The sequence below is a fragment of the Ambystoma mexicanum genome, chromosome 9 (genome assembly GCF_040938575.1).
Source record: "Ambystoma mexicanum isolate Mex_15411 chromosome 9, UKY_AmexF1_1, whole genome shotgun sequence".
Taxonomy (NCBI): domain Eukaryota; kingdom Metazoa; phylum Chordata; class Amphibia; order Caudata; family Ambystomatidae; genus Ambystoma; species Ambystoma mexicanum.
In genome coordinates, this window is record NC_090931.1 from 910,586,538 (window position 1) to 910,598,831 (window position 12,294).

The 12,294-nt window shown below is 44.7% G+C and overlaps 1 protein-coding gene across 5 annotated transcripts in view; it reads right to left on the reverse strand.

The window, feature by feature from the left end:
- The window catches only part of COL18A1 (collagen type XVIII alpha 1 chain), a 448,272-nt gene that overhangs the window by 9,089 nt on the left and 426,889 nt on the right, over window positions 1–12,294 (reverse strand). For all 5 annotated transcript variants that reach the window (XM_069616076.1, XM_069616073.1, XM_069616074.1 and 2 more), the window contains 5 exons: window positions 10,254–10,407; window positions 10,086–10,159; window positions 6,936–7,064; window positions 1,165–1,200; window positions 759–1,034 (listed from right to left, as the gene is read on the reverse strand). In XM_069616076.1, coding sequence (XP_069472177.1) covers window positions 759–1,034; window positions 1,165–1,200; window positions 6,936–7,064; window positions 10,086–10,159; window positions 10,254–10,407 — 669 coding nt within the window. The remainder of the gene's footprint in view (window positions 1–758; window positions 1,035–1,164; window positions 1,201–6,935; window positions 7,065–10,085; window positions 10,160–10,253; window positions 10,408–12,294) is intronic.

Consider the following 12,294-nt stretch of genomic DNA (forward strand, 5'->3'; position numbering starts at 1 on the left):
TCTCTGCTATTCTCAGCCTGCTAAACAATCCCACATTTCCAACAGGTGGCTGATGACTCTGCTACCTCCTACTTTTGCTCTGAAACAAAAAACATGCAGCTAATCCTTAAACCTTCCTTCGCACCCCATATTCAATCCCCTTAAGCAAACACATCTCTAGAATGTTACATTCCCTAAAGCACTGGAGACTGCAGCACGTGTCTTATTCTATACAATACAAAGCATTCCAACCCCCCCACTGAGCAAACCACCTAATTCCTACTGTGGCTAAACAAATAACCCTGCGAACTAGCTCTCTGGAAAACCTGAGCTCTAAATGCCATGATCGTTTTACCCCTGTCCTTCCAATTTGAAATTCTAAAGGCCATGAAATGTTTCAAATTAATCGTAACCACTAGCATTGTTGAGGGCAAACTTTGAGTGTCTGGTTTTTTAGCCCGTCTGTACGACCGCTGATCGGGATCTGATATATGCAAATCAGTAATGGCCCTTCCGCCAATGTGAACAGTCCAGCCTGAGCTGCTACGCCACGTCAATTCTGCACTGAAACACAAGCAAACCCGGACATATTTCAACCTTGTTGGGCCCCATTAGTGGGGTAGAGCTCTCTATGGTGTGGCGAGCTATGTTTCCGCAAAATATGGGCCTCACAAATACTCTCCACCTAATAAGAGCTCAAACTAAATAGTTTGGGGAGTTAGACGACCACCAAATGCACCGCTAGCTCCGCTATGAAAGGACATCAAGTGCACCCTCACCGCAGGCTGGAAATCCTGGTGTGTGTGCGCAGCAGCGGGGACAGTCTCAGGCCTTGGGTTGGGACGCAATCGATCTGCATCTGGCTCTTGGGGTGGCTGCTCACGGGGCCTGTTTTCTGATTCTGGTTGTCGGTGATGGTTATCGCCTCGCCACGGCCTGTTTGTTGGATGCGGCACCGGATTGTTCTCGGGTGCAGACTGGATGTGGATAGCAGAGCTGGGATTTCCATACGGGTATTGGATGACTGGAGGCTGTTCCACTGCAAGGTCATTGCCCTGTTGGATGCAAAGGAATCAAACATTAACCCGTTGTTGTCTCTCCATTCCCAGTTCTACATGTAGTCCCTTCTTCCTTTCCATGATGGCCATTCTTATCAGAAATATTGAAAGATTGCTAAGGACTCACCTGCTCGTCACTATTTAGGGAGAAATACGGCCCAAGCTGAAATGAAAGCACAAAGCACATATTTAAAAGTCTGAACAAAAGCGGGGGAAACAGCTGCACAACCTGAGCTTTGTTATACTGAGAGTGAGCGGTTCTTTGCATTTTCTCGGTATCAGAAAACTTTGAGCACTTTTGCACCCCGTTTGTGTTTCCTGAACACTGAATTCCCTGAGGGTATCTGGGGACACAAGTTTAGGGCTCATAGTGTAGCCATTCAATAAACATAATACTTTAGTTCTTAAAACAAGTTCACAATTTAGGCACGTCAGTCACGCAAGGGGCCTACAAAGAAGGCAAGATTATGGCTGTAGTGTCAAGCCTGAGTGCAGTGCCTCTGCAGGGTGCACTTGACAAGGAAGTAGGTGGCGGGACAGGGAGAAACGGAAGTGGGAATTAGAAACAGGAAATCGTGGGAATGACCAAGTGAAGAGAGAGAAGGAACAGAGTGTGAGGGGAGGAGAGCCATAGAACGGATATAGAAAGAGAGGGGATGCGAAAGGATAGGGAGAGAGAGTGGATGACATGGAGAATAAGAGGGTGGGGATAAACAAGGAGTGTAAAGGAATAGGAGTAAAGAAGATGCACAGTCAAAGTGTAGAGTGGAAGGGATGGGGTAAATGGGTGGAAGGAAACAAAGCCGTTGCTAGAAAGGAAGTGGTGGAGAGCAAGAAGGTGGCAGTGGCGGAGATGTAGAAGAAGAGAGTAAGGAGACAAGAAGGAGGGAAGCATTACACGCCCAAAGTGCCCCTCCTGGGAGTCATACGTCGAATGCATGATGTTCAGGAATGGGAACATGTCTTAGTCATTCATGCACAGTATGCAACCCTATATAAAGTTCATGCGAGAAAATCCCCAAATCCAGGCGCTTTCCAGGTGGCTTAAAGAACTATGCAGCGCTGACCAGAATGACCTTAAATGGCTTCCATTTGCAACATGTTGTTGAATGTTCCATTTTGTGAAAAACCCATAAAGCACACTTTAAAAAGTTTTTCAAACAAATGATGTCTCGACAAGTGTGACTGGCAGGGCCACTTCAAAAGACTTCTTTGCCACTAACTTTAAAATGTACTCCACACCCATTTGAAAGAATTCCGTTTTCACAACTGTTACTGATCAAGTGTGCTTAAAAACACATTATTTGCTACTGTATCTTAAAACCGTTTTTTGTAAAAGCTAAGCTGATGATTACACATAGATGTATGCTGGTTTCTAGCTCTTATGTACATTGTTAATATTTTATTTTCGGTACCCTCAAGTTTGGGATTTTACAGTGTTTTCAACCAGTATATGTTCGCATCAATACAATTTATGCCCAAGCCCAGAGGCACAATTATTTACTTTGGTGAAAAGTTTGAGAACAACTGCTCTAGAATACAGCAACAACCTACGACAAATTCGGTCTAGCTGGGTACATATCACGTTTCTTAGACTAGCACTCTGTCATGACCACCCTCAGCACCCGGTAATGTACCTGACCTCTTGGGCTGCTTACTAGAGTCTAGCCAGTCCCCCAAAGTCCTAATCTTGGCCAAATGCACACACACAACTTAAGCCTCCTCTTAGAACTTTCCTATACCTGGACTTCGGCCCCAGAGAGCGTTCCTACCACAAAGCGTTTTGAGGCCATACAAATGGGGAAAGGCGCTTTATAAATGACTAATACAATACAATACTGTGATACAAAGATGGCTGTGAAGGTAATTTCTCTATTGTAATACAGTGGTCATTGTGTGCATCACTGCTCCATTATAGTTCAGAGGTGATTGTGATGACCACTGCTCTGCAGTGACAAAGAGCGGATTGGGTGAAGCACTTCTCTATTACAAAAGAGAGGTGATTGTGAAGACTACTGATCTATGACCAGATGTGCTTGTAAGCACCACTGCTCTATCTTAGAGGGGCTGATTGTGAGCCTCGCTGCTCTATTACAGCACAGTGGGGCTGTGGCAGGCATGAACTGAGGTGATTGGGAGCACCGCTGCTCTGGCATGCAGTGCTGAGTGTGAGCAAAACTACTCTATTAGAACACAGAATTGATTGTGAGCACCACTGCTCCATTCTAATACAGAGGTGTGTGTAAGCATGATGGTTCTACTGTAATACAGAGGTTATTGTGAACGCCAGTTACCCATCTCAGTAGAAGTGGGTGTGAGTGTCAAAAGACGCACAAAAAAGCTCAATTACCCCTCTTTTTGTCCACCTTGGAATTAGATCAGGGACAAGGAAAAAAGAATGTTGATAGATTATCTAATTCATCTATCTAAAATTCACATCGAACAGAACATTTTTTCCAAAGAGTAAACAAAGTGAAAACACATTTTTAATCAATACATTTTTCACACATGGATATAAAGTGGGTGCTTTCCACAAGGCACCTCACGCATTTAAAAATAATTCATAATTAGAAAAACAAGTACTAAAAAGTCCAGCAAAAAACACATTTTCTACTAATGGTGTCTAAGGTTAGTATAGTGACAGTTGTAACAGATCACCTTAACAGACTGTATTCAAAATATTGATTGTTAATTGTTTTGCCATTAGGGGGAACATGCTATGAATGTTCAGCATAGGAAGTGCTAGTGCTGTAAAAAAGACACATTGATTTGAATGTCTGCGGGATGTCTACATATGTTTTAGCACACAGATTACATCAACTCCATCCCTGGTGTTCTGCTGTTTTAGTTGTGGCCCTCTTCAGGACAGTATATCCTTTTTCGGGTTGACAACAAAGTTCAAACAAACAGGTCCCCTGTTTTTTCACAGTGTTTCAAGTGCTTTGTATTCACTTATGGTTGGACTAAAGATTAGTTTCTTTAATGAAGAGAATAGGAAGTCACTTCCTTTTCGTGTGTTGCGTTACACAACAGTCTGTTTGTATTCTGCTTTTACAGTTGGCCAAAGTCTTAAGGAAGCCGTCGTGTGATTGTCGTGGATTTTTCAACATTTGTTTCTTTTCAGGTCGCTTTGCAAACCTTCTGTTATTTGGGCTGTTTATTGATAGAGGTGGCGCCGAAAAAATGGGTTTCACAATCAAAAATTATGCGCAGTATTTCAAATAGATGCCACTTGGTCCTTGCGATTTTTGCATACGTCTCGCCCACCAGCTTGTGGAATGTAGATGCGAGTGTTGCTCACAGCTTGGTGGCTCTTTGCTGTTCACGCGTGGAAGTTGGTTCGTCTTCCGCGGTGCCGGGAACTGTTATGTATGTGAGTACCACTTCTCTATCTTAATGCACAGATGGCTGTGACTAGAACTTCTCTTTTGAAAAAAAGTGATTGTGAAATCCACTGATCTAGCAACATACAGGGATACTTTCTAGTACAACTGCTCTTTAGGAAATCTGGAGTTACTCTTAGTACTACTCATCTATTGTAATACTGGGGAGAGTCTACCATAGCAAAGCTGGCACATTCAATGCTTCACACCCATTTCCGTGACAGACCACATTTGTTTTTCGACAGCCAGGCCTATGCACACTCTGGATGTGTGCAGTGCAGCGCCCTTCCCACCGTTGCTCACTGTCTTTCCCACTTCCTCCAGCTGATGTCCACACTCTACTTCTAAAAGCAGCAACAGAAGTCCCCCTGCGACCACTGATGAAGAGGGTCTTTACCCGAATACCATGGAAGGGCAGCAAGGCCGGCTTAACCATAACCTGATAACAGTTTCTTGGGGACAGACAAGTTGCGAGACATGTTGCATTTTGTAGCTGAAAAAAGGGAAAGAAATGCCCGCAGCGGACTGGTAAATGTAGTCCGTTTTCCCTTTCTGTGGCAGCCATAGTAAACAAAGAAAATGGCCACCATGGAAGGGGAGAAGAGACTAAAAATAGTCCCTTCTCACTGTCCATGGCGGCCATTAAAGTAAATTGAAAATTGAAAAAAATGTACACAAAAAAATGTCCACCATGGAAGAGCGATAAGGGACTACTTGCAGTCTTTTCTCGCTGTCCATGGTGGCCAGAAGAGAAAAAAAAGGGAGACCAGCGCGAGGGACACGCTGCAATGCGTGCGGGCTTACCGGTAAGGTAAAGCTTGCAAACGCACCAATCGGTGTGTTTGTTTCAATTTTCATTCGCCACGCTCAGTACTAATGTTGTATAGTGCCTGAGTATAGAACCTTTACCCATAACACTCTTCGACTCATACAACATTCTCACAGAATTCTCTCTTTAATCATAAGTTCCGTGCATCCACTACCTCACACCAGAGACGTAGGGCCTCATAACGAGCCCAGCGATAGCCTTGCTGGTAAAATCGGCAGGCTGCCACCAGACTCGTGCATTTTTCTGGCACCTGGCTCCATGTAAACACCGGGGGATTACGGCCCTGGTGTTCCTGGAGTCAGGCACCGAAAACATGTAAATCCCCATTCCCTTTTGGGTCCCATAGGACTCAATGGGAATGGGGATGAGGGAAGCACCGGCACTGTTAATAACGGTGTTGGGGCTTCCTGGAATGTTTGCGAGCGGGTGTCGTCCCAACCACCAGGTCTGGCGGGTGGGACGAAACTTGCCTGCAGACTCGTAGTGTGCAAGTCCCGTTGTTACCGGACCGGCACACTTGTAATGAGGCCGATAGTCCCTTAAACCTACTAATTCATACACACCTTTTTATAGAGCGGTGCCGCTCCATGGATAACCAAAGGCATTGCAGTCCCACCTTCTTCCAACGACTACCTCACACCCGAGACATAGTCCCTTACACCTACTAAAACATGCACAACTTTTTATAGAACAGTGTCTCTCTGTGGATACTGCACCCATACTCTCACAGCAGTTCCACTTACCCATGACTACCCCACACATCAGAAGCAGTAGCCCCAAATGCTCACCATCCACCTGCCTTATTTAACTAGCGCGGCGTATGCTCATTTAATGAGCCCACTAGCACCCATCGCCCAGGCAAGCTCTCTTCAACTACCTGAGTATAGAACCTTTACTCATAACACACTCTCACAGCATTCTCCCTTACATCATAGGTTCCATGCATCCATCCAAGCACTATACAGCATATCTCCCTTCCTTTTCCAACTCTCACCATTCATCATCAACAGGCGCTATACAACAGTTCCCCAGAAAGCAGGGCTATTGATAGAACACTAACCCGATCTGTGATCAACCTTCTCATTGGATCAATCACTTAACTCATAAGTGAATTGGGGCTGCCAGTTCATTGGCTCAAATCCTCTGACTCAAGGAAGTACTGCAGACATTGATGACAGCTCTGATGAGAAGAGTACTGCTGTCCTAAACAAAACAGTGTCCAATACCCTTTCCTTGCAAAACAATGATGGCTGTGATAATTCCGAAGGGCTAGTTGCGTACCACTTATTGGATATAATGCATGTGAGACGGTTGTATACGAATTGTTCATTTTACAACTGTTCGAATTACAATTGACCTTTTCACAATTGACCGAATTGTGAAGGTCAATTGTAACATATATGTGGGGGGAAACCCCCCACAGCCCCCCGCCTAACGCCAACCCCCCCCAAAACCCCTATGTATATATATAAATATATATTACCAAACAGATATATATATATACATTTATATATATATATATATATACACGGTCAATTGTGAAAAGGTCAATTGTGACCCTTTAAATTCGGTCAATTGTTCATTCGAACAATTGTAAACGAACAATTTGGGTAATACCTGTGAGACTGCCTGTGCAAGGCACATTTACCAGGTACAGCTGCATCCTTTTGTGACTGCCATACTTACTTGTATTTTCCTGAATCCGTTACGCACACGCACAAAAAGCTCTGATTGTTCGAGCACCAGCACGATGGCTCCCTCAGGCAGTCGATGAGCCAGGCTAAGCATGGTTTGATAGGTTTGCAGAACGGTGACCTGGCGGAGAAAAATATGTTATGGAAGTACAAAGTGGGAGGCATCAGGACCGAGACAGACACAGGGAGCACCGTGGCATCAGACACAATTCCGGCAGCCCCCTACTAAGAGTGATTGGCCCTACATATTTCCATCATCTACAGACAGGTGTCTGGCTAAGAAAGAACCTTTGGATAGTGCTCTCTGAATCCTGCAAAGCAGGGCATACAGGGATGCACATTGCGCTCCTAGAGAGTAGTGAAATGGAAATTGGACAGAAAGAAAAAAGATTAAAGGGGAAGTGGCTAGAACAAAGGAACAAAGATTTCACCCATTCTTACAAAGATAGCTGAATGTGAGGTGAGGACTTGGCCACCACTGGTGCAGCCTCTTGGCATTTGTCATGCACCTCGGTCCACCTAAGAAATAACAAGGCTGAAATCATTTTTTCAAATAACTCAATTTTTAAAGCCTTTCTGAGAAGAGTATTTCTCTGGACTTGAGGGTCAAGGTAGAGGAGTGCCACAGTCTCGATACTAGAACTCAGAAGACAACGCCTTCCCAGGAATGCTCTATGGAACTTTGGTACTGGTAGTAGCAAGGCCTTCAACGAACCAAGTGATCTAGCCTGGGCAATTGTGGTAACGCTTCTGAGGAAGGAAGGGTGCCTTACAGGGGTTAAAGAATAATATAGATGGGCAGCCCAGGTGATGGGTAACCACTCCTCTTAAATTCAAGGAATGACGCACAATATATTTGAATTGAGATTCAGTGTTGGACCTCATTACAAGGTCGGCGGTAACCCGCTGGCGTGACCTGCAGGTTAGCGACAACCTCAAAACACAATTCCACTGCCTGAGATCCCGGTGCAACCGGGACATTACAAGTCCCGGTGGCCCGGGATGTAGGCCGGCAGAAAAAATGACTCCACGTCATTTCATTGAGGGATGTTTTTCGCTGGCTTTTTTACAGCAGATATTTTTTACGAAAAACTCATCGAATTTTAAATTTTTCTTTTTCTTTTTTTATTTTTTTTATTTTTGGGGGGGTTAACCCACACCCCCATCCCCTTTAATGTTTTATATATCCCCAAACACCCACACCCAATATATATATTTTTCTAACCCCTCAAAAAAATTCAATGAGTTTTTTTTGGCAAAAGAATTGCGGTACATCCCCCCACGAAAAAACATCCTGTGATGAAAGGACGTCGTACCACGGGAGCACTGGCACCGTTGCTAATGGTGCAGGTGCTTCCATGAAAACCATGCCTGTAGTGGACGCTGCTCCCGGCAGGCCTGATCTGCTGGGAGCAACGGCCTCTGCAGGCAGACTCGTAGTCTGTCAGTCCGGAAAGGGTGCCGGTACGTTGCTATCGGCATACTTATTTCCGGACCACCTGGCTTCTAATGAAGCCAAATATCTGAAGGAATAGTTCAAAACCCAACAATTATATAACATAGGCGGAGAAAACCATTGAAAAACCAAGAATTGCTGAGATGAACTCTGGACATGAGTCGAAGGAAGGATTGTAAGGAGGAAACTGCTGAGTAAGAAAGAGTTTGGGAATAAGGTTTTTAGCTGTTTTCCCTGTATGTATAATAAGGTTTATGTTGGAAAGTGGGTGGGGTCTTCCGTATTCCTACATTCAGCTTTAGGCTGCCCCAAGGGGCTTAATTTGAAAGGTCTACTAGATAATGGGGGCACTTGGCTAACGTTGCAGTAACTATGCAAATATGGAATTGGGGAGAATGCAGGAACATTAAAGTAATTTTAAGTGTGCAGATAAGGAGTAGGCAAGAGAGGTCAGAAGTGAACCGAGTGGGCACCACTACAAACACTAACAAAGAGAGCGCAAGATAGAGTCCGGAAGATAATACTGTAAGCCTTGTTATGAGTTTTGTGTTGTGTGATCAAAAATGTGATAATTTAATCACAGTACATTTTATAGCCTATCTTGTAGGATGAAATGTGGCAACGCTTTTATTACATGTTTTCATCACATGATGTAAAACATGCAATGCGGACCTGAGTATTTCTACGTGTACAGTTGCAGAGCAGGGGAGAATTCTGGAGATGACAGTAACCAGAGAAATGAGCAGTGCTTCATTTGTGTGGTGCTTCCCAAGGCTCAGATCCAGCCCTTATTTCTGGGCCCTGGCACTTTTTTCTGAGCCCAGTTTGATGAAGTTGTGGTATTTTGACAACTTTATTATTTTAATTGTCAGTCAGCCGTAGTAACACAACACACAGCAATAGTGTTGCCTAGGTTGGCAGGCCATGGCTAATTATCTATTTTCATGAATAACAATGAGTTGGAAGGTGACAATGCTGGTCACACATGCTACCTGCCTACTGCTCAACTCAGCCTGCGTGACATTGGTGCAATTATTAACCAGCAGCACTGCCACAGCAGGGTAGGTAGGCAACATCAAGACAGTCACCAGTAAGCAGCCCCAACACAGGGACAAGGTCAGTGAAAAGAACAATGTCAAAGAGGAGTGCCTGTCACGAGTGCTAACCTATACAAGAAGACCTTACTGCAGTGTGACAGGCAATTTCATTAGTTCAGGAATGATTTTGCTTGTATTTGTCCATCACTTCCCCATAGGAGCAAAGCATGTTTTTTCTCGTGTCTGTGGTTAGATGGTCAATATGTACCACTTGCCACTGATCGAATTAGAGCAAATGTTAACAATTATGTGTTTTAAAGAAACACTTAAAAATGTAAGTTATTTTGAGCCACAACTAATATGTTATCTGAACACTACCAGAGTCAGATTATTCATCACCTACAATGAACCGGCCGGAGTTGAAGCTTTAACCCCAAATATGTTGACACAGTATTGAGCAGACGTGGGGAGTGTCCACCCGGGGTCTCACCAGCGTGCTAGAAAATAATTGGGGCCTGGCACTTAATTTCTTGCAAATTAAGCACCGGAAAAGAGTGCTGGAAATAAAGTGCACATGTGTTGTAATAGTGCAAAATGGGAGCACCACTTGTGTACATATTTAGTGCATACATGTGATTACATATCTTACCCCTGAAGACGCCCCAGATACTCCAGGTATTCCTGGTGGGCCGGGTGGGCCGGGGGGACCAGGGATGCTGATACCTGAAAGAAACATGTGGAGAAGCCGGTTAGAAGAGAAACATATGGTCTTGCATGATGGTTAGATAACTCTAACATCAGTCTGGTCCATACTCACTTTGCCTGTGAGGTCCAGGAAATGAGGGAGAGCCTGGTGGTCCCGGGAGGCCTGGAGCACCTGGTGGGCCCTGTCGTCCTTCATATCCAATTCCTGGGGGGCCCTGCGGTCCTGGCGGTCCAGCGGGGCCTTGAATACTGTCTCCTCTGGGCCCCTAGGATTTAACAATGGAAGAGAAGATCAGTTTGTGTCTTAGCACCAGTGTTCCACACACACCACCGGCAAACAGCACACTGACTGCAAAAAAAGGATTGGCAAAGCTAAAGGTTTTGACTTTTGTATACAAATGGTATAGGCATATGTCGGGCAGTGCTACAACTCTGATACCTGGCCATAATATGGCAACAGCTGGAAAACTGTATGATTACCTGGGTACATGGGCATATGAGAGCAATACCTGGACAATGCATATCTAACACCTATTCACGAGCAACAACTGTTGTCTTTGTCAATGCATGTTTTTAACAGGATTTCAGTGTCAGGAACAGATACAAATCAAGTGGCTAAAAGCCACTTGGCTACGAAATGTTTATTACACCAGTATTGCATTTAACGCTGCAATTAAGTCATTAACTCTCAGCAGACTGCTTAGAAATAACACTGGCAGACCAAGATTGATGCTACTGCTTGATAGAGCTACACATAGAGGTCCCATGAGGATGTATTCGGGGTGGGATAGTTAGTGGGTGGGAATGGTCCTTGTAATCAGCATGGCCATAGGCAGTCAATGGGTGGGTAAATAACCAAATACCCACAAGCTGTGTGTCCCTCTCACATATCATGAACTGGAATGCAATTGTTTTAGCTTCTAGGTGGTACTTATGCTCCACCTATAGGCCACAACTAATGATTAGCAGCACATTACCAATTACATGGTTACTGGAAAATAGCAGTATTTGCTGATCATCGTACTCAAGTGAGTGGCTAACCATGAAAACGATCAGCATCTTAGATCTTATCTAAGCTAAAGCGGCCCTAGCCACACAGACAACAGCATTACCAGGATTAAGTCTCCCCTTGCCTGTGCCCAACCTTAGGTAAGTAAGCTAGCTGATATTTCCCAGGGTTCATCAGATAGTCTGTGTCTGAACTGAAACTAAAGTGACAGAAAGGGACCTTGCCTGAGCTGCAGACAGCTGGAAGCAAATGCAGTTATTACTTACGGGCGATGACAGAGCAGGAATATAGACTTGAAGTGTACTTCATTTCAAATGTGGGAGCGCCAAAGAGGGTGATTTCTAAGGGGAAATGTGCATGAGGTTTGTGGGAGCTGTCTTTAATCTTTGATTGCCTGACAGTGGCTTTTAATGGAGCAAGGAATTGGAGGTGTACACCAGTTTTAGCTAAAGTAGATGGATGTTCCCTTAAACATGAAGTTGAAGCTCTGCTCAAGCAACCAGCATATCACTTCCATTCAAAGGTTTCAGGCTGCACAATGCCAGACGGACTGAGAGATGAAAAACAAAGAACATTAGTGCCCGGCGGTTATTATAAATGTAACACATGCACTGATGGGTGTGTTTGTGAGCCTTACCACATGGTAAGCCTGCACACGTTGTTGAGCGTCCCTTGCGCCGGTATTTGTTTTTTGTTTTGTTCTTCGGCGACTAGTGGTTTGTTTACTTTTTTCTCCATTTACTTGAATTGACGCCAAGGAAAGGGAGAAGGGACTATGTGTAGTCCCTTATCCCTTTCCATGGCAGACATTTTCTTTGTTTACTATGGCAACCATGAAAAGGGAAAACTATGTCATTATGGTCCCCGGGGGCATTACCTAACGCGGTAACGGCCCGCCGGCTCAGGGCTTATTGCCTTAGTAAGGAATGGCAGTCCTATGCCCTTCAGAGCAGGTTGGCATCTAGAGTCCCACCACCTATGTAAAGAGAGAATTCAGCGCTCTCTCGCCCTCTAGACCAGAAAGCAAGTAAGGGCTCAAACCCCCAGGCTATGGAGGAAGTCCGCCCTCTATGGTTGGAGGGCCTTTACAATCCACCCGGTAGGGGTGAAAAAAGCTGAGATGTCCAAACCACAGAAACAGTGC